Source organism: Thamnophis elegans, chromosome Z (assembly GCF_009769535.1).
Source record: "Thamnophis elegans isolate rThaEle1 chromosome Z, rThaEle1.pri, whole genome shotgun sequence".
Taxonomy (NCBI): Eukaryota; Metazoa; Chordata; class Lepidosauria; order Squamata; family Colubridae; genus Thamnophis; species Thamnophis elegans.
In genome coordinates, this window is record NC_045558.1 from 111,071,457 (window position 1) to 111,093,167 (window position 21,711).

Below are 21,711 nucleotides of genomic sequence, written 5' to 3' on the forward strand. Positions count from 1 at the left end.
ACGCAATCTAATTCTCCAGAGGAGCCACAATGCCAAACCAGCAGGGCACTTTTGATTCCTAAAGAGATTACACTTAGCCCAGAGGTAGTTCTGGTGGCCCAAAATAAAGAAAGATGTGGACAGTTATGTGAAAAGTTGCACCATCTGCACCACAATGATGAGGTGACCAGGAAAACTCCCCGCATTGCTGCAGCCAGTAGCAGAGCCAACGAGGCCATGGGAGGAGATTGCAATGGACTTTATAGTAGAGTTGCCAAAAAGTGGGGGAAACATGGTGATTTGGACTGTAATAGACCTGTTCTCCAAACAGGCACACGTCATACCCTGTAGCAGACTACCTCAGCTCACAAGCTGTCCAAACTGTTCCTGAAGCACATCTACTGCTTGCATGGAGTACCTCAAAGAATTATCTCAGACAGAGGGGTCTAGTTCACAGCTAAGTTCTGGAGGGAGTTCCAGAGGTCCATTGAGTCATCCCAGGGCCTTAGCTCAGCTTTTCACCCAAGCACTAATGTGGGGGGGGGGGGGGCAGAGAGACTGAATGCTATGGAAGAGCAGTACCTGAGGTGCTACATGATTGTAGATTGTAGATTGTAGAAGTTTATTTATATGCCGCCCTTTTCCCTGGGGGGACTCAGGGCGGCTTACAACCCAAGGGGGAGGGGGAGACAAACTTTTAACATATAAGACAATACATAATTAAAAACACAACATTCATACCATTCAGGCGGGTTACAATCTTAGCCCCAGGCCTGACGGGATAGCCAGATTCTGAGGGCTGTGCGGAAGGTCTGGAGGGTGGTGAGGGTACGAATCTCCATAGGGTCGGAGATGCCACCGAGAAGGCTCTCCTCCTCCTCTCCTCCACATGAACTGGATCAGTAGTCCAATTGGGCAGACCTTCTGATCTTCGCTGAGGTTGCATACAATAATGCTGTTCACAGCAGCATAGGAATAACAGTGTTCAAAGAAGTGAACGGCATGGACTTCGTCCCAATGCCTGAGTATCCAAGGGTTCCCCCTTTCTCAGTCAGTTTGACTGACTGGATGTCAATGCTAAAAGCAGCCTGGGAGAATGTGAAAAAAGTGCTAGCTAAAGCAGCACAAACCTATAAGAAACAGGCAGATAAGCACCAAGCTCTGCAACGACCATTCTTGATAGGAGAGAAGGTTTACCTCTCCACAAAATATTTGAGGTTAAGACTCCACAAAATATTTGAGGTTAAGACTCCTTAGCAAGAAACTGGGACCAAAATTTGGGGGACCATTCCCCATAGTAAAGATCATCAACCCAGTCTCAGTGCTTTCCTGACTGCTAGGGAAGGTACACCCAGTATTCCATAGTAGCCTCTTAAAACCTGTGGTCGGATCCACTCTGAGACCATTGCCCCTGGAGCCCCCGGGCCCTATGGTCATAATGGTCAAACCTATTATGAGGTGTAATACATCCTTGATTCGAGGTGGCACAGGAGGCAACTTTAGAACTTAATTAAGTGGAAGGACTATCCCTTGTCAAAGGCATTTTGGGTAAAGAGTAGAAATATCCAGGCTGATCACTTTATAGAGAGATTCCATGAAAAAATTCAAATAAGCCTGGGGGGAGGACACAGCCTTGAATCCCATACTGGTACTCAAATTGTTTTTGCTTGTACAGATTGCCTTTGAAAAGTGAGGGGAGCCAGATGTCAACTCTCTGTGTTGACATTCTATGCAGAGCGGCAGTGGAGCCAGATCTCAGATTACAGTAGCTGGGTTGAAATGAATGAAGAATGCCTAATGAAGCTATTAATAAATCACTGTTTTTTGTATTACAATATTCAGTCACTAATTATGAAGCAGGCATCGTTAGGGTACTTTACAACAGTAGTATAACTAACTACCCTGTTATCAAATGGGAGACAAACTCTGAAAAAAGTGGGAGATTGAACAGATTCATAACCAACCTAGCTGATAATTTTGTCATCCAGAAGCTAGAAGGAAGGAATTAGAGAAAAAGCTATACTGGACCTAATTCTTACAAACAAAGAAGAAGTGATAGAGGGAATTGAAGTTGCAGATAATTTTGGACGAGAATGAACATGTCATATTGGGATTTAATATAATGAGCCAATAAAAGTAAATGTGATCCGAGCATAAAAATTCTTAAAGTAGCCCTCCATGATCTTGCTTAGAATTGAATTTGACTTGAAGGAATCTTCCCATGTGAGATGGATACTTGAAATAAAATGTTGGCAGTCCAGTTTTGAAAATGCTGCCATCAAAACTGAGAAACATGTTTCATACTCACCAGGAATTGGTGTTGGCTTAAGGGACCATAGCCACATCAGCAAAGATGAAATGAAACTTATAAAAGAACAAAATGAACATTATAAGCTAGAATAATTTGCAATAAATGTGATGATTATATCAATATATATTGTATGTCTATTTTTCTCATTCCTGATCAAATGTATACATAGATAGGTAGACAGTTCATATTTTTAAAAAATTATATAATCTCTGACTAAGAAGTCTTGAAAGAGCAAGTTTGATGTCCTTGTTTCTCATGCTGTAAATCAATGGATTAGTCATGGGTGGAATAATGGAATACAGGATTGTAATTATGTAGCCAAGGTAGAATGAATTGACAGATATGTCTGATAAATAAGCAAAGAAAGCTGTAAACACAAATAGGGAGAAGACAAGAAGATGCGGCAGACAAGTGGAGAAGGCCTTCTTCCTTCCATTAACTGAAGGAATTCTCAGAACAGCTGAGAAGACACGTACATAAGTCAGAAGGACAAAAGTAAAACAAATTAGTGTTAATGTAGTACTGAAGATTAAAGCTCCAGTTTCAGATGCATACGCACCAGGACAGGCAAGCTTAAGTAAATAAGGGATTTCACAGTAAAACTGATGAATAATATTAGAACAGAATGGAGTAATAAAAGTGGAAATAGTATGTAATGAAGAATTGAGAAAGCTGGCAAACCATACACCACCAATCATTTTCATACAAGCTTTCCTATTCATTGTCATTTCATATTGTAAAGGGTTACAAATGGCAATATACCGATCATATGCCATCACAGTTAGAAGGTATACATCACAGCTCAAGAAAAACATGAAGAACATGACTTGGGAAACACATCCACCATGAGATATTGTCCTAATATTCATGAGAGAATTAAAAACAGCTTTGGGGATAATGACTGAAATGGAACCAATATCCTGCATGGCTAAATTCAACAGAAAGAAGTACATGGGGGTGTGAAGGTGATAGTCACAAACAACAGCAGAGATGATAAGAAGGTTCCCTGATAATGTCATTAAATACAATATCAGTAGTAAAGCTATGTGCATAACCCGTAGCTCCCAAATTTCTGAGAATTCCCAAAGAAGAAACTCAGATGTGTCATTATCCATTCTTAATAATACGTTCCTAGAAGAAAAAGGGAAAAAAAGATTTGTTAAAATATTTCTGTTCAATATCATTTTGAATTATCTGTGGAATACTGCATTTTGTGGATATTAGATTGAAAACCGACTTTACAAATTTATTCAAATATTGAATAAATTTGATTTCTATTTTCAACTGATTTCTATGACTATGCTTCCTTAAAGTTTAGGGTGATGACACATATTTTTAATCATTAATATCATGATTATCAAATCTTAGGGCATCATTTTATAGTCTTTTGTAACAATAATTCATCAGCACTGGGGATCTAAAGAAAGCAAATATTTCTTATTCAACAGATAGAAAGTGCTGGAACTTGGATTTGAATCCAACTATATTTAAAGATATCAATGTGATTTGGTTACCTTTGCTCTTCCCCTCTCTTTCTCTCTCTTTTTTTTAAAAAAGATTCTTCATCTTTAACTGGCATGTTGTAACTGGCAAATACAATATGCTACCATTACTGGTTGAAATGAATTTAATATACCATAATACACAAGTTTAAATTGTCATATAAGAAGTTTTTAGCTTTTACTGGCATAACTCTAGAGTTCTGTATAAATTCTCCCCACCCGCTAAACTCTTTTCTTTAACTGTTGTAGAAGTATGATTATTTTGGTTTGGGATTTGCCAAATTTGTTAATTTTAGCAAATGTGGGTTGTTTTTGTTTCATTATTTTTAAAACCATCATTGTAAACTTTCTTGGCAAATGGACCTTAATAAACTGAAATGTTTCAATTATGGCATTCATGTAAGAAAAATACATTGACTCTTTGTATTCTCTACTTTGTTTTATGCAAAATTGAGATTTAAAAAATGGCTTCAAATCAGAGCCTTCAATTTTATTCTACAATTCTTTATCTGAATTAAGAACTATAGGATTACTTTGTTTAAAAAGTAAATGAAAATGTTCTCAGAGAGTCCATTTTAAATAGTGACAGAACCTTACATTCCAAGCCCCCCCAAAAACCTAGTTTCTATACTAAAATGAGGATATAATCAAAATGGTTAAAGAAAAATAACTTGAAATTTATTAACAGTAAGCCATGGTAAATCTTAATACTCATTCTTCAGCTTTTAACCTGTTTGTATAATAACTGAAGGTGGGAGAGGCTTCGGAATTCTGGGGGAAGGTCTTGCTTTCTTACTTTACTCAATTAATCTAAGATGTATTATATTCTAACAATATTTTTTTTTTTACTGAAGAATCATTTCTCTGTAGATAGCTAACAATTCTGTATTCCAATCTGTGTTCAGTTGGAATCATAATTGTAAAAGAAAGGGAAGGAAATACCTATGAAAATTTAAAGGAACAAACAGACAAATAATGAGCAAATCAAAATAAATGAATAACTCACCATTTTTGTCCATATGTAATCATACAGATTTCATTATTATTTTTTCTTATTGTCTTTCTAAAGCCATAAGATGTTATGCTCTGCTGAATTTCAATAAGATTTTTATCTAACTTCTCTTACTATTTCCCCAAAGAATAATGGGGGGCGGGGAGAGAATGCATGTCTCAATTAATAGTATAAATAAGTTACTGCGGGAAAGATAATTGGGTTTTTTTAAAGAAGCAAAATCTGCTTAAATGATTGCCCAAGTGCCTTTATTACAATAATTGGGAATTGGGGGAAGGGGAGGCAACTAATTTACATGCTCATTAATATATGAGCACTAAATCAGACTTTGTCAGTTTTAAACTAATGAGAATCTAAACTGTCTCAATTTTATAATCTTTCAGTTTTAAATTAAGGATAAATTAAGGCTGGGAAGTCCTTCATTGGCTCGAGGGCAGGCTACTGGTCAGATCTAAGGCTAGATGCAGGAACCAATGCTGTCCATGGCTAAGGTGACCAGGTGTCCTGCATTTGGCGGGACAGGCATGCCTTTTCATAATTTTTCTCGCGGCCCGGGCCATTCCCAAAAGATCCCACTTAATTTTGGCCCCTTCTTCCACTCGCTCCCCCGCCCATCTGCTGCCGCTCACATGGGTGGGGTAGCATAGCAAGTGAGTGGGCGGATGGGCGGGGGTGCGAGCTCGCCTTTCCAGCCCCACTTCCAGACAAGCCGTGGGAAAGCCTCCGTGAAAAGAGCCACCAGGGGCCACCACTTCTTCTCCAAACTCAGAGTAAGTGATGGGTGGGGTGAGTGAGCGGGTGGATGGTGGTGGGATCGCCACCCGCTGCACTGCAGCTGACTCGCCCTGGACCGTGCGGGCTGGGAGGCTTTGGGCATCCAGGCGGGAAGAGTGGGGAGGAAGAGTGGCGCTTGACGCGACTCTGCTACTTCTGCTGCAGGAGCCCCTAGATAGGGAAGGTGGGTGGCGGGGTGGAGCAAGGGAGTGCAAGCAGTGGATCCCAGGCTCATATTCAGACGGAGCTCTCCAGGCACAGGAGTGCTGGAAAAGTGCCCTGCTCATGCACCCACCAGGATGGAGCACGCTCACTCGCTCGCTCCAGCCCTGCCTGCCGGCCCGCTAAAGTGCTGGCATGACTTTGATGTGCTGGCTTGCCTTCCACGTCGGCCCGCATGGAAGGCAAGCCAGCACTTCAAAGTCATGCCGGCAGTTTAGAACTCGGCCACCATTCAGCAAAACATGTTTTGCTGAATGGTGGCCAAGGGGCATGGTAAGATGTCAGCATGACTTTGAAGTGCTGGCTTACCTTCCATGTCAGCCCGCGCGGAAGGCAAGCCAGCACTTCAAAGTCATTCCGGCAGTTTAGAACTCAGCCACCATTCATGGAAACATGTTTCGCTGAATGGCAGCCAAGGGGCACGTTAAAGTGCCTGCATGACTTTGAAGTGCTGGCTTGCCTTCCACGTCGGCCCGCGCAGCTTAGCATGCCCCTCGGCCACCATTCAGTGAAACATTTGTTGCTTAATGGCGGCCGAGCCCTGCCGGCAGCCTTCCGGGCTGGCCGGCCATTCAGAGCTCACACCCAGCGCTTGCATGCCCACAGGATGGTGCCGGGGAGGAGAGGAACTGCATGGATCCCGCCGCTCATGGTATGGGCAAGGGTTGGCCAGCTGGGGGTGGGGGTGGCTGCTGCCGAGGCCTCCAGCCTTGTAATCCTGGGCGGGGAAGACGAAGGTTCGCTCCGGAGCTGCGGAAGACCGTTGCACCAGGAGGCCTCTGCCCTGGGGATCCCCCGCTCCACCCATTCGGATTACCCCCAAACCCAAAGGAGCCTGGGCACAGGGGTACAGGCCAGGGAAGATGGGGTTTGGGGGCTCGGAGGAGAAAGGGGCAATCTCCCCCTCCATTTGTCTGTCCCGCTGCAGAGCTCCTCCAGGGGGAGGGGGAGGCAGCGGGTGCACTGATCCTCGTTTGCAAGACCAGCCCTCCACCTTCTTGTCCCGTTGGGAAGGGGGTGGGTGGGAGAAAAGAAGGGGGCAGGCTTTATGCAGCCGGTGTGGAGGTGGCGTTCGGCTCCGTCTGAACTCGGGCACCATTGTTGGCTTGAGAACTGCTCTCTTCGGTTTGTGAGGACGGTGACGCTAACTGCGCTGACAGAAGCTACTGGTTGGCGTGGGAGGACCCGGCTGTCTTGCCTCCATGGCTTTCGTTGACACCACCACCACTACTGGTGCTGCTTGTGTAAGGGAGGGATTCGGGACAGGACAGGGAGCAGCTGAACTCTCTTAACTTGCTTTCGAGCGCTGCCTGGGCAGAAAAGACGCAAGAGCTCTCTCCAACCTCCCAAAGACCCATTAGATCGCACAGGGTCGGCCTCCTCCGGGTCCTGTCTACCAGCCAATGCCATCTGGCTACGACCTGAGGGAGGGCCTTCTCTGTTGCAGCTCCGGCCCTTTGGAACAAACTCCCCGTGGAGACTCGGACCCTCGCCTCTCTCCCGGCCTTCCGAAAAACCATTAAAACCTGGCTGTGTTGGCAGGCCTGGGGTTGATGAGCTCCCTTCCCCTCTCGACAGGTATGGTTGTTGGTTATTTTTAAATACTTGTCTTGTTTCTGTATGTTCCCTTCCCCGTTTAAGTTGTTCGCCGCCCTGAGTCCCTGCAGGGAATAGGGCGGAATATAAATAAAACAAAACTTCAAACTTCAAACTTCAATTTGGCTGGAGGAGGAGGAGGAGGTGGTGGTGGCTGATCCGCTGATGCTCAGATCCATTCCATTATATTTGTATCCCCCGTAAGAGCTGGAGTGCATGTTGCCTGGATCTCTGTAGGATCCATCCATGGATCTGCCGGCCCCATAATTTAACAGCTGATAGTCTGGGGCATTAGGGTAGCGTCCTGAGAACGAATGTACAAAGTAATAACTCATGTGGGTTTGTATCTTGGAGGGCTTGATTTGTGCGGTTTGTGGTGGCCCCCGTGCTTGAGAATTTATGATGTATTAATAAGTTATAGCGATGCACTGTACTTTGTTTTTGCTATGAGGCTAAATATGGGTGGATGGGGGGCCGCGGAGGTGCCTCCCCCTCCCCCTCCTCCACTAGGAACACCTCAGCTGGGCAGGCAGGGGTGCTGGGCTTTGCCGGCTTCAGCTCAGCCGCAGCGTCAGTCAGCAAATTTTAAGAAGAGGCACTGGACAGCCGCTTGTCTAAAATGGATAGGATCTCCTGCTTGAGGGGGGGAAGGACTAGAAGACCTCCAAGGTCCCCTCCAGCTCAATTCTGATTTGACCAGAGCCTTGGTCAACAGTTGCAACACAGACATTGTGGAATGAGGGTTGCAATGGCCATTGCAAGCCCCTAAATGGACTTTCCAGCCCCTGTTGTCTTTCTTAGAGAAGAATGCAGAATACCGGAGCTGGAGATCATCTAGTCCAACCCCCTGCTCAAGCAGGAGACCTGATACCATTTCAGGCAAACTGTTGTACGCTATCTTTTTCAAAACCTCCTGTGATGGATCACCCACAACTTCTGGAGGGAAACCGTTCCACTGGTTAATTGTCCTCACTGTCAGGAAATTTCTCCTTAGTTCTAGGTTGCTTCTCTCCCTGGTTAGTTTCAATTGTTTCTTGTCCTTCAGGGGCTTTGGAGAATAGGCTGACCCCTTCTTCTTTGGGGCAGCCCCTCAAATATTGGAAGACTGCCATCATGTCACTCCTAGATCTTCTTTTCTATAGACTAGAAATCCACAATTCCTGCAACTGTTCTTCATATATTTTATCCTCTGGTCCCCTAATCATCATTCTTGCTTTTCTCTGCACTCTTTCCAGAGTCTCCACATCTTGAACTGATTGATTGGTCGATCTCAAGTAGCTTCTATCACCTCAAAGCCACAAAGTGTTTCCTCCAGGCTCTTATCACAGATCACTTATGTTACTAACTTATCAGCTGCAGTTATTCACTTAAGAACTGTGGCAAGAAAGGTGATATAATGGGCTTAGTGACCAAAGTTACAATGGCATTGAAAAAAGTGTCTGATGACCATTTTCACACTTAGCGACCATTGCAGCATCATCATGGTCACGTGATCAAAATTTTGATTTTTGGCAACAGTTACAATTTATATTTGTAAATTGTAGTTATGATAAAATAAAAAAATATTACAATACTATTTTTGCATTGTATGAAAATTTTTATTGCTCCATATGAAATTTTTAATCAAGGCCCCCCTTCCCCGGTCAAAGGTGTCCCTCTTTACCAATCTGAAAATCTGGTCACCTTAGCCATGGCCCAGGTGCACTGCTCACCTACAAGCACAGACTTTACTGTTTGCCATACGAGAGTTTGCCATGCCAGGGGAGGAATGAGACCTCATTGTCCCACAGAGCATAGCTGCATACAAATGGGGATTCTGTATGCAAATGGGGCATTTGGAGTGATATTTGGGAGGAAGCCTGCTTCTGCGCCTCCACTTTCTTCAGCTCAGATGCAGCCTGTAGTGGCAGCAGGGGTCACCCGAGCAGCCATGATATCTAGCCAGCCAGCCCCGCCTGACCTACTCCCTGTCTGACCAGATGGATGGTGGAAAACCTCACCATTCTTCACATCCATTGGTACTGGACGATTCTGATTAAAGAGCCAGCATTTCTGTTTGAATGCAGGAACGCAACTCAGCAAGGCAGGACCATGGGATCAGACCCTGACACTTATGTCCAACCTGCCAGAGCTCACTGTGCCAGGGGAGGAATGAGACCTCATTGTCCCATGAAGCCCACTGTCACTTGAGCAGGGAGGAAGAGAAGAATGATGAGAGTTTGCCACAGCCAGCTGGCCAGGCAGGAAGTAGGTCAGGTGGTGCTGGCTGGCTGGAAGGGGAATCATGGCTACTCAGGTAGCTGCTATCGGTAGCAGCCTGGGTGGCTGAATAAATCCAAGCTGAAGAAAGTAGAAGCACAGCAGTGGTCTTGCCTTCAAAGATCGCTCCAAGTGCCCCATTTGCACACAGACGGACCATTTGTGTGCAAGTGTGCTCCATAAAACAATGGGTCTCATTCCTCCCCTGGCATGGTAAATTCTGGCAGGCTGGATGCAGGTGTGAAGGGCACACTCAAAGAGTAAGGCCTGTGCATGTGAGTGAGCAGTGCACCTGGGCCACACACAGCATTGGGTCCTGCACCCCACCAATTTCATGGCTACCTTCCTGGCTCCAGCCATGGAATGGGTTGTTTAAGGAGCTCTGTCTGCAGCAGATTTTAGTGGACAGGGAGAGGTGGAAAGCAGTTCAGGGGGAAGGAACAGGAGCCGGACACTTCAAACACTTTTTGGGTTGAAAATGAAAGTTTCTGGGCTCCTGACTTTGCAAAAGAGGATAGGTGCCTGAACCTGCATGATATTATGGCATCCAGAAGCATCCATTCTCAGCACAAAAAGATTTTCAAGCCAATTCTCCTCTCCCTCCCTCAAAGGCAAAAAAACAGTGATAGAGAGGAGACAGATATTTTCAAAGTGAGTCCAGTGTGGCAGGAAAGGAGGGAGAAACATGAGGTATCTTAGTGGGGTGCGGAGGCCTTGAGGGACTGTTCTATCCCTAGGTGCCCATGACCTTGTCCATCCTGAGTTATCTCATGTGCACTTAAGGAAAGGCACATTGATATTCTTAAATTGTGAGCTCCTCCTCATGTGTGCAAACAAACATTTTAAGTGGGGAAAACAGGACAAAGCAGAGTGAGCAAAAATATTTTCCTTTGCTATAATTCCAGTATGAATTAGACTATGGCAGGACCCTTTTAAGGATTTGTATTAATAGAAAAGCAAGCAATTTACCTCTGTTCCAAAATGCTAAAGCTGTCACACATAAAAAACAGAGAAGTTCTGATGAACTATCACAGTACAGCCACAGCTGTACTATTGTCTGTGAACTCCCGCAATAAATGCAAGCATGAGATAAACTGAGCCTGGTTTGCTCTCAGTCTTTTAAGTGGCCACAACTAGCAAAAGTGGTCCCAACTAGCAAAATTTGATCACAGCAAGGAAACATTGAGAAATGTTTCCCCTTTTGCATTTGAACATCCAAGAAGGGACAGGAAAAGAAAAAGGGAAAGATGAAAGACAAAGACAAAGAAGGAAAGAAAAGAAAGTGAACAAGGAAGGGAAAAGAAAGAAAGGGGAAAAGGGGAAGGGGCAGGGAGAAAGGAAGGAGATTATAACAAGAGAGAGTGAGAGTTTGGGGAAAATCCTGCTTTAGCACTTGGCCACCAGCAGCCCCGCTGCCTTTTGCCATCCCTTTGTCCCCTCCTCCTGACTTCTTCAGGTGGTATCCCATCCTATTGCTGAGGATGGTTTAGTTACAAAGCAAAGTCTCCTTGCAAGGAGAGGGAGTGGGCCTCCTCTGACCCATACATTTTGCCCTCCAGCATGAGCAACCTGGCCAAGGAGAGCGAGAACAGCAGCATTGGAGCTGGTGATGCCTCCCCAGCCGCACACACCTCAGCCATGCCATCCCAGGCACACCCCATCCTGACTCCCTGAGGTGAATCACAACCTTGATGTGGCCCTCAATGAAATTGAGTTTTGGCACCCCTGATCTATATCTATCTATTTTAGAAAAATTACTGGATATTACAAAAAACTTCAGTCTTTTCCTATGTTAAAAGAATGATTGCGTACTTTTTAAAATCATTATCCTATGATATTTAACTAATTAAAGAATGACTTTGTAAAAAACTTATAAAGGTTTCTGGACTAGTTTGAAGTTTACTTTCCTTTTTATTTAGTTACATGAGATTATCTGGAGCCCAGGGTTGAACTATGGTATCTCTCAGCTTGTTTGATTTTTTGCAATTGCTTTGTTGCCCAGTTATGTAACATCTTCAATTGAATTTAATTAAAACAATATTTGCTTTATAAAATAAGTCATGCCTAAAGTGAATTGAATCAAAGACTTTATTTTCTATAGATTAAAATATTAATGGGACCAAACTATCTCCTATTCTCTTGCTTCTAAATATGTTGACAGATAATTTTATCTGGATAATATAGCTTTTATTAAATCTATTTTTAATAAATTTATTTGATGGGGAGCATGATAGATGAAATAGTTTAAAATATATTTTGATGATCCTGCATGCAATTCCCATATTATACAAAAATGGCTGTCAAATTTGTTCAAATTTTTCTGCTCTTAAAAATGCATTTGGAAATATTTTAAAGACTTATGATGCTATCTCATTAAATGTGTTTGTGTATGCAACATTTTTTGTTTTGAAATCTAACTGATCTTTTCTATCTTTTATAATTTATTTCAGTATCTTTTCACATATCCTGAATAAAAATAATATGAAATATATATTTTCTAAGGGTAAGTTAAGAGTTAACAAATAGGTAATGCTGGAATTTAGCATCTATCCTATGTCAACTCAGGAAATAAATAAGTATAAAATTCATACTTCCTTAAAATGAAATAACATCTGACTAAAAAGTCTTGAAAGAGCAACTTTGATGTCCTTGTTTTTCAAGCTGTAGATAAATGGATTCATCATGGGTGGAATAATCGCATACATAATACTACTTATGAAGTCAAAGTGGGAAGGACTGTCAGATATGGGCCTCAGATAAGCTAGGGAACCAGTAAAGAAAAATATGGAGAAGACAATAATATGTGGCACACAAGTAGTGAAGGCTTTTTTCCTTCCTTGAACTGAAGGAATTCTCAAAACAGCACAGAAGACATGCACGTATGTCACAAGAACAAAAATAAGACAACACAATACTAATGTAGTACTGAAGATTAGAGCTGCAATTTCAGATACATATAAACCAGAACAAGCAATCTTAAGTAAATATGGGATTTCACAGAAGAACTGGTTGATAATATTAGAGCAGAATGGAGTCCTAAATGTAAAAATAGTGTGTAATGAAGCATTGAGAAGACTGGCTGTCCATATGCTGCCAATCATTTTGATGCAAGCCATTCTGTTCATTATCATTTCATATTGTAAAGGGTTGCAAATGGCAATATACCGATCATAGGCCATAACAGTAAGGACAGAAACATCACAGCTCAGGAAAAAGAAGAACAACATGACTTGAGCAACACATCCAAAATGAGAAATACGCCTTGTGTTCATAAGAGAATTAAAAACAGCTTTGGGAATAATGACTGAAACTGAACCAATGTCTTGCATTGCTAAATTCATCAGGAAGAAGTACAAGGGGGTGTGAAGGTGTGTGTCAGAAACAACAGCAGCGATGATAAAAAGGTTCCCTGTTACTGTCACTGAATATAGTATCAGTAGTAAAGCTATACGCATAACATGTAGGTCCCAATTTTTTGAGAATTCCCAGAGAAGAAACTCAGATGTGTCATTATCCATTCTTAAAATGTTGTATTCTAGAAGAAAAAAAGAAAAGAAATTAGTTGCTATTTTATAAATTTCCAATGAAAATTTAGTGAACATTACATTATTTTTTCCAGAAATGCATTAAAATATTCTGCACTACAGTAGCAGTACCAATACAATAGAAGAGAGGATTTAGGATATATGACATGGATATGGATATGATTTCATCTCTGTGCTTAAAGAAAAATGCTTGAAAAATCTTTTCTTTGTATGCTGCAATCTCTTGTAATTTATATTTCATTTGAATTTTAATTGCAAAGGAAAAATGAGCTTTATGAATATTTAAAAGAAGAAAGGGTTAGAGTTAATGTATAATTCAAAGTATAAATAAGTGAAGGGCTTGCCCTTTTAATCCCCTTTTAATTTTTATTCTTACAGGTTTCCTTATTTATTATCTTATTGTCTTTCTAAAGCCTGTAGACTTTTTGCTCTACTAAATTTCCATGAAATTTTATATAATTTTGTTGCCATTTCCCTGAAAATATTTTTAAATATCAAGGACAAAACAACTGGATTCTAATGTAGAAGTGTACATTACCATTCAAATTTCAGTTACAAATAAATCAGAACAGTCAGTCTTATGTAAATATGGGGTTTCATTGTAGAACTGATTGATGATGTTAGAGCAGAGAGGAAGAGTGAATGTTGCAGTAGTGTGTAAAATGGCAATGAGAAAGCTGGCAAAATTCATCATGAAGAAGCACCTGGGAGTGTAAAGATGGTGACTAAAGACAATAGCAAAGGCATTATTAAATTTATTGAAGTTGAAGATATTTGAGAATGCATTTTAAAATTTAAGGTATTTCTTCAGTACTCATGTGTGAGGTCTAATTAGATTCAAAATTTGGGTGTCTTTGTTGAGATGGTCAAATGGACGTAGATGGAAGTATCCGAATTCAGTCAAGGTCTTTCCATTTGGAATTATTAGAATGCTGGATCCAAAGTATGCATGAGACAGTAGGCTTTGTGTAAGCTGAAGCTTTTCAATCCTTTAAACAAATCAATACTTGTTCTAATTAGTGACTTTGGTTTAGAAAGAGAATGAAAATATCTTTTTAGAGTATGTTCATCTAAAATATTTACAAAGATTATAAGAAAATCTTAAACATTAAAATGAGGAGATAAAGGGATGTAAATGAACATAGATTGCACAAAAATAATATAAAACCCCAAATTCAGCTGATACTTAAACATTGACTTCAGTGGATTAAATTCAGACAAGACAATGGAATAAGGTGAGACCCCATCTCTTCCCCATGTACATCTTGCCTCCTTCCTCCACAACCCTGATAATTTAAAAACAATTTTAGGTGCTCGTATTTATTATTTTAAATTTTCATGTTGATCTATTTTTGATTGTAAGCCACCAAGTCATTTATAGGCAAGATGGGCACCATATAAGTTTAATAAATATATAGAAATAAAAGACAAGAGGTGCTTTGCCTGAGTAAGTTCAAAATCAAATAAATGAATGACTCACAATCTTTAGCCATCTTGATCTATTTTTTAACAGCTATCAGCGAGATTTACTGTACATTGTGCAACCACTGCTGATATTTTATCCAACCACATTTCATGTGAGATTTTTCACAAACCAAGTCTTTTCCAGACAAGATGGGCAGTAAATAAACTTAATAAATGTATACAAATAAAAGACAAAAGAAGCTTTGGCTGAATAAGTTCAAAATCAAATAAGTAAATGACTCACCATCTTTAGCTATCTTGATCTATTTTTTTACAGCTATTTGTGAGATTTACTGTATGTTGTGAACTGTTGTGCTGTTATTTTATCCAAGCACATTTCCCCAGAGATTTTTTTTACAAAACTGTCTCCTTTGGGGGTAGACTGTAAAATATATATATATATATATATTTACTCTTTAGATTATTTCCCTACAATTGCTATTGTTTTAATTGGGATGACGGGGGAGTAACTTACAGGCTCAATAATAGGAAAGTTATATCAAACTAAATGAACGTCAACTATAACATTGTACATTTTCATGTTATGAAAATCTCAAATGCTTCAACTCAGAGAAATTTTGATGCTATTTATGCAGGATATTTTGCAGATGTCCTTAGATTTAGCTATTTGTTCTTGTTTTAAATATTGTCTGATGATGATATAAGGATATTTCTTTTTAGTTCACTGTAATGTGAGCCATTAAAATATTTCTCAGTCCTATTCAAATAAATTTCTTGTATTATCCTGAAGATAAAGGGTTTACTATATAAAGGCTGTGCATAGCTATATTTGGAGAAGTGAGAAAATGAGAAAATTAATCATGCATGTTAAATTGAAATATGCTTTGTTTGTAAGTGAAGTGACATATTCAGATTTTTCCCTTTATTTTACAAGATTCAGTTTGCAATGTTTGTGCTATCTGCTACAAAATGGCAGGAAATTGTTACCATTTCACCATTCCTATGTAAAAAAGTATTGTTTTCTCATTTACTCTATAGAATCAATAGAAGAATAAACTTTTATCTACTTTGATAAAGTTTGGAGTCTGATTCATTATGTGTTTTCAAGTTTGTATTCACCATTACCAAACACATGGATTTTCTCTAGGATGTTCAATAATTCTTAACATCGTCCTTCAGATCTCAACTGTAATCGAATCTATCCATCTCTTCCTAATCATCCCCTTCTTTTTCCTTTCAGTTTTCTCAGTCTTATATACTTATTCAGAACTTTATAACTTTGAATAAGATGCCCAAAATATGAGAATATAAACCTGGTCATATATACCTTAACTGAGAACTCTTGACTGATTTTTTTCAATTATCCATTTGTTTCTTTTCTTATCTATTTATTGTATTTTCATAATTCTTCTTCAACGCTAAAGTGAAAGAAAAATGTCAATACTTCTGTCCTGCTTCTGTGAAATCCAAGTTCATTACATGAAGTTCACTAAGGAAAACAATTGTCTGCACATTTCTGATGTTTGCAGGTGTAGACACATCCCACATCTATATATCTTTTTCAAACCCTTCATTGCTCATTACTAACTGCTAGTTCACAGCATGTTTCTCAATTTCTGGTTCCTGTATAGATAATCCTCAAGTTCCACCATTTCATAATACATTTAAAGTGGGAAAAAGTGTAATTTGATATATCATTAAATGAGTATGTGATACATTTAAGTCAGTGGTGAAATTCAAATTGTTTTATTACCAGTTCTGTGGGGATGGCTTGGTGGGAGTTGCAGGGAAAGGAAACTGCAAAATCTTCACTCCCACCCCACTCCAGGGGAAGGATATTGCAAAATCTCCATTACTACCCTACTCTGGTGCCAGTCAAAAGTGGCGTTTGCTAGTTCTCTGAACTACTCAAAATTTCCACTACTGGTTCTCCAGAATCTGTCAGAACCTGCTGGATATCACCCCTGATTTAGGTGATTTACACCAGTTTGGCAAACTGAAACCTAGAGGGATTTTTCTGCATTGTTATTATATGTGTCTATGGTTTTACTCATGTGAATATTGCTACAATGAAGTTTGGAAGAAAAGTATAATGAAGATGTTAGATACTATTTCTCCAAATTCTTTTTAAATGGGAAAGTTTGCAATGTTTCATTCAGTCCTGAGATCATGTTTACTTGTAAATGTGAAGTGCTAATATTATTTGGGAAGATGAACCAATATGCATGCATTAAAATTGTAATGAAGAATGGCCTGACACTACATTCACAAAACCATAGGATTTAGATTTATATATTCACCACAGAGTGCTTTCACTTTTGGATGGTTTACAATGTGAACTTTATTTCCATTTTGTCCTAATAATCTGGGTGCTCATTTTATTTACCTTAGAAGAATGAAAGGCTGAGTCAACCTGAAGGCCAATCATGATCAAATTCCAACTTCGGTAGAGTTGCCTGCAATACTGCAGTTTAACCACTGCCCTATCAGTGCACATATCACATCATTTAAATGCTATATTAAACTTATCCAGTTAGTGTCAGGGCTGCTTCCCTCAGTAACCAAGAAAGAAACCACTCAACTCCATTTTGGAGAATTAAGAGTACTTTTACTGGTCATGAGGTGATAGTAGCTAGGCAAAGCAAGATCTGAGGCAAAAGTGTACGTAATCATAGATATCAATATGTGACCCAACCCCCTCCCCTTGGTAACCCCATCTCATAGTCCAATCAGTACACCCCACAGGTGTCATGTGGTAGACATCTTCAAAAAGCATCATCAGGCTGGTATGCCGGACAGTTGGCCTTGGCAGCAAATCCTCTGTCTGCAGCATGCGCAGTAGATGGTGAGAACAACTCCCTTTTTACAGGCACTCCTGCACTGACACTTCCCCACCCAAATACAATGCCCCCCTCCCCGTTTTAATGGCAGCCGAAAGTAGTAGAACAGAGGCTGACATTTACTTAATACAAATATCTACACAATCTCTTTACCCTTACCTTAATCATACATATTGTTTCTATAAATTAAAATGTCATTCTTCCATTTCTGTAAATTTTAATATTTGAAATTTTGATATTTCAAATATTAAATGTGTTGTTTCTAAATTCTCATTACAGTATCAATACTAAATTTTCTCTGAATATTGAATTGGTGACCAGCCACAAAATATGATTTAAAATATAATGAAGATCAGCTGGATTGGTTTAATTTGTTAATAAATTGAAACAGGTTCAAACCTCCATATTTACCTTAACTTTATTTTCTTGAAGAAATAAGAAATGTGCCAATAAATCCTGTAAAAAGGAAAACTACTTAGATCTTATTCCCTGCATTTTTAATCAGAGAGTTTTAATAGAAGATGAACTTTTTTCATAAAGAGTGGATTATTCAGATTAATTTGATGCTTCAAAAAATGGGAGATACCTTGATTCATAAACATCTTTCTATATAACTATCATAGATAAATAGATCTTACTATGTAAGCTGCATAGAATTTGATGACTAAAAGATGATATAAATGAACAAATATATTAAAGTACAAAAAATAAAACCTCAGTAAAGAGGGATGGTAAACAACTCATGTGTATTAAGTTTCTCATTGAAGCTTTATTAGAAATTACACATCAATATCCATATACATTTTAAACATTGTGCATATGGATTTTTAAACACAATTTATAATAGTTTTTCCTAAAACAAACAGATTATTTAATTTCAAATACATTTATTTAATGTTTTCTGCTAATAAATATATCATTTACAGGCTTTCTGTACTGCATCACTATTGGAAATATGCAAAGTTCCATTTCATTCAATATGTCATACTTCTAATTCTAATTTTATATTTGTTAGCTGCCTTTCATTGAACTTCTCTTGTGATACTTATCTCTGAACTTTGGAATCAGGCAAAAGAAACAAACCTTAATGTATGTTTTATGACAGAGACAACCATTATAGTGGTTAAGTAAAAGGGCAGGAAATGAGCATGGGTCCAGCCTGATCTAGTTCAACATATTTATCTTAGCTACTTCATAAAATGTTGGAAAGAAAATTAGACATGTATGTCCCATAGCTACCAAGAATCAGAGGTAACTCAGTGCACCACATTTTCAATCATTTTTTTAAACATAGTATCATATAGTAATAGTATGTAATTCAGTTATCTAGAAAAGAAGTCACTGAAGCATATATTTTACTTTACAAGTTCAATAGATTTCCAAAGACATAATATGCACTCAATTCTATGGGGTTTTACTTTGTAAATTGAAAAAGGTTAACAAGACAAAAAATTGTATCCCTAATCTATATTTCATTTTTAATGTTACATATCTTTTGAGCAATGTAAAAATTCTATAAAATTCAGCTTCCTGGATCTTTTAAAATTAATTAGACCATTTAAAGGTAAAAATATAATAGAATGGATGACACCACTAAATCTAATGGAAAATTATGAAAATGAACATTTTATTCTTTTTCTCATGCCCAAATGATAACATAGGCTAATAAAGACTTTAGTATTGATTAATAAAACTTGTTATATCTAAAATTATATTGATACTGTGGTTTTTATTTTAGAACAATTATTGAATATTTCAAAAAGGTTTCAGTCTTTCCTATGCTAAAGGCTAAATGACTTTATTATTTTGTTTGTTTCTACTTGCTGGAAATAATTATAACCATTGACACTAGAGAGAAACACAAATTATTATTATTTTTAAAATAATTGTGACCCATGAATTATTTATTATAAATACTTTTTCTTGTTCAATCAATTCAACATGCACATTTTAGATACTGTATGGAATAGGACATTGAATAATCGTATTTTGTGTGAACATGGGAAAACTACACAATCAAAAATTTCAATAGATGTTAGACTATTTCTGATGGTAAATTCTATGACATCAATACAGTATAGGTATCAGTAAACAATTAATATTGTTAATAAATATATGCTTTGCATCCCTAAAGTTTTATGTTCTAATAACAAAGTGCATTTAATCTTCATTTGAAATATTTTTATATTTACAAATATCATATGAAGACTTGGAAGAGACTGCCTGTATGAGACATGGAAAAATGAAGAAAAGATGTTGCCAAGCCACTTTTGAAAATGTTGCCAAGAAATCTGCAGACACCTGTCCCATGGTCACGAGGGAACAGTATTGACTCAATGGACCATAATACCATCAGTCTCTACATATATAAAATAGAGCTCAAGAACAAATGAAATAAATATTCTAATCTAATGTATGTTGTCTGCAATTGGGAGAAATGGCTATGTAAGTTTTATAATTCATATTTACATATACATACACACACACAAACAAACATATTGTGTCATTTATCAGCATAAATGCTATATAACATATTATTATTTGATCAGAAAGGATGTATGTATGTATGTGTGTGTGTATGTGTATGTGTGTGTGTGTGTGTGTGTGTGTATGTGTGTGTATATATATATAGAAAACATATATATACATATACATATACATATACATATACATATACATATACATATACATATACATATACACATACATACATACATACATACAATATATATATATGTTGTATTTGTGCTGATAAATAAATAAAGGGAGAAAAGTATAGATCTATTTCGAGCTATTTAGCTCTCATCAGCTAGCCATACCCTTACTGGGAATCGATATATATCCTTCCTGATCAAATGATAACCTAGTTTGGTACACGATTCATATTGCTTTAAAATGCAGTGTCATGTGACTATAAAGTCTTGAAAGGGAAAGTTTGATGTCCTTGTTTCTCAAGCTGTAGATTAATGGATTCATCATGGGTGGAACAATGGAATACATTATTGTAATTATGAAATCAAGATCGGGTGGAGTATCAGATATAGCTCTTAAATAAGCAAAACTAGCAGTGAATAAAAATATGGAGAAAACAATAATGTGTGGTAGGCAAGTAGAGAAGGCTTTTGTTCTTCCTTCAACTGAAGGAATTCTCAGAACAGCAGAGAAGACACGCACATAAGTCACAAGCAGAAAAATAAAACAACCTAGTGCTAATGCAGAACTGAAGATTATAACTCCAGTTTCAGATACATATAAGCCAGGACAGGCAATCTTAAGTAAATAAGGGATTTCACAGTAGAATTGATCAATAATATTAGAGCAGAAAGGTGTCATAAAAGTGACAGTACTGTGTAATGTAGCATTGAGAATGCTGGCTGTCCATACCCCTCCAATCATATTGATACAGGCATTCATGTTCATTATCATTTCATAATGTAAAGGGTTACAAATGGCTACATACCTATCATATGCCATCACAGTAAGGAGGGATACATCACAAGTCAAGAAAAAGAAGAAGAACATGACTTGGGCAACACATCCAGAATGAGAAATAGTTCTAACATTCATGAGAGAATTAAAAACAGCTTTTGGGACAATGACTGAAATGGACCCAATGTCTTGTATGGCTAAATTCAACAGGAAGAAATACATGGGGGTGTGAAGGTGCTGGTCAAAAACAATAGCAGAGATAATGACAAGGTTCCCTGATAATGTCATCAAATACAGTATCAGTAGTAAAGCCATGTGCATAATCTGTAGCTCCCAAATTTCTGAGAATTCCCACAAAATAAACTCAGATGTGTCATTATCCATTCTTAAAACTTTGTACCCTAGAAGAAAAAAGAAAAGGAATTTTAAATATTGAAAGTATAAATAAGTGGATGGTTCACCATCTTGATCCACATTTATTCTTACAGATTTATTTTTGCTCTAATGAATTTTCATTAGATTTTATATAATTTTCTTGCTATTTCACCTAAAGGATATTTAAATATCAAAAACAAAACAACCAGACCCAAATGTACAAGAGTATATTATAATTCAAATTTCAGTTACAAATAAACCAGGAATGCAATCTTAAGTAAATATGGGATTTCACAATTGAACTGATTGATGATGTTAGAGCAAAAAGGAACAGTGAATGTTACAGTAGTGTCTAAAATGGCATTGTGAAAGCTGGCAAAATTCACCATAAAGAAGCATCAGGTAGTTTAAAGATCATGACTAAAGACAACAGCCAAGTCTT

General features: G+C 38.4%; 3 protein-coding genes and 1 pseudogene across 3 annotated transcripts; all 4 read right to left on the reverse strand.

The window, feature by feature from the left end:
- Positions 1–2,472: 2,472 nt before the first annotated feature.
- LOC116521450 (olfactory receptor 14I1-like) lies at positions 2,473–3,405 on the reverse strand. Its single transcript, XM_032236122.1, has one exon. The coding sequence runs from the start codon at positions 3,403–3,405 to the stop codon at positions 2,473–2,475; it is 933 nt and encodes a 310-aa protein (XP_032092013.1).
- A 3,441-nt stretch (positions 3,406–6,846) lies between these two features.
- LOC116521451 lies at positions 6,847–7,731 on the reverse strand (annotated as a pseudogene).
- A 4,509-nt stretch (positions 7,732–12,240) lies between these two features.
- Positions 12,241–13,173, reverse strand: LOC116521452 (putative olfactory receptor 14L1). Its single transcript, XM_032236123.1, has one exon. It carries the CDS (start codon positions 13,171–13,173, stop codon positions 12,241–12,243), a length of 933 nt encoding a protein of 310 aa, XP_032092014.1.
- A 7,172-nt stretch (positions 13,174–20,345) lies between these two features.
- LOC116521453 (putative olfactory receptor 14L1) lies at positions 20,346–21,278 on the reverse strand. Its single transcript, XM_032236124.1, has one exon. The coding sequence runs from the start codon at positions 21,276–21,278 to the stop codon at positions 20,346–20,348; it is 933 nt and encodes a 310-aa protein (XP_032092015.1).
- Between the last annotated feature and the right edge of the window lie 433 nt (positions 21,279–21,711).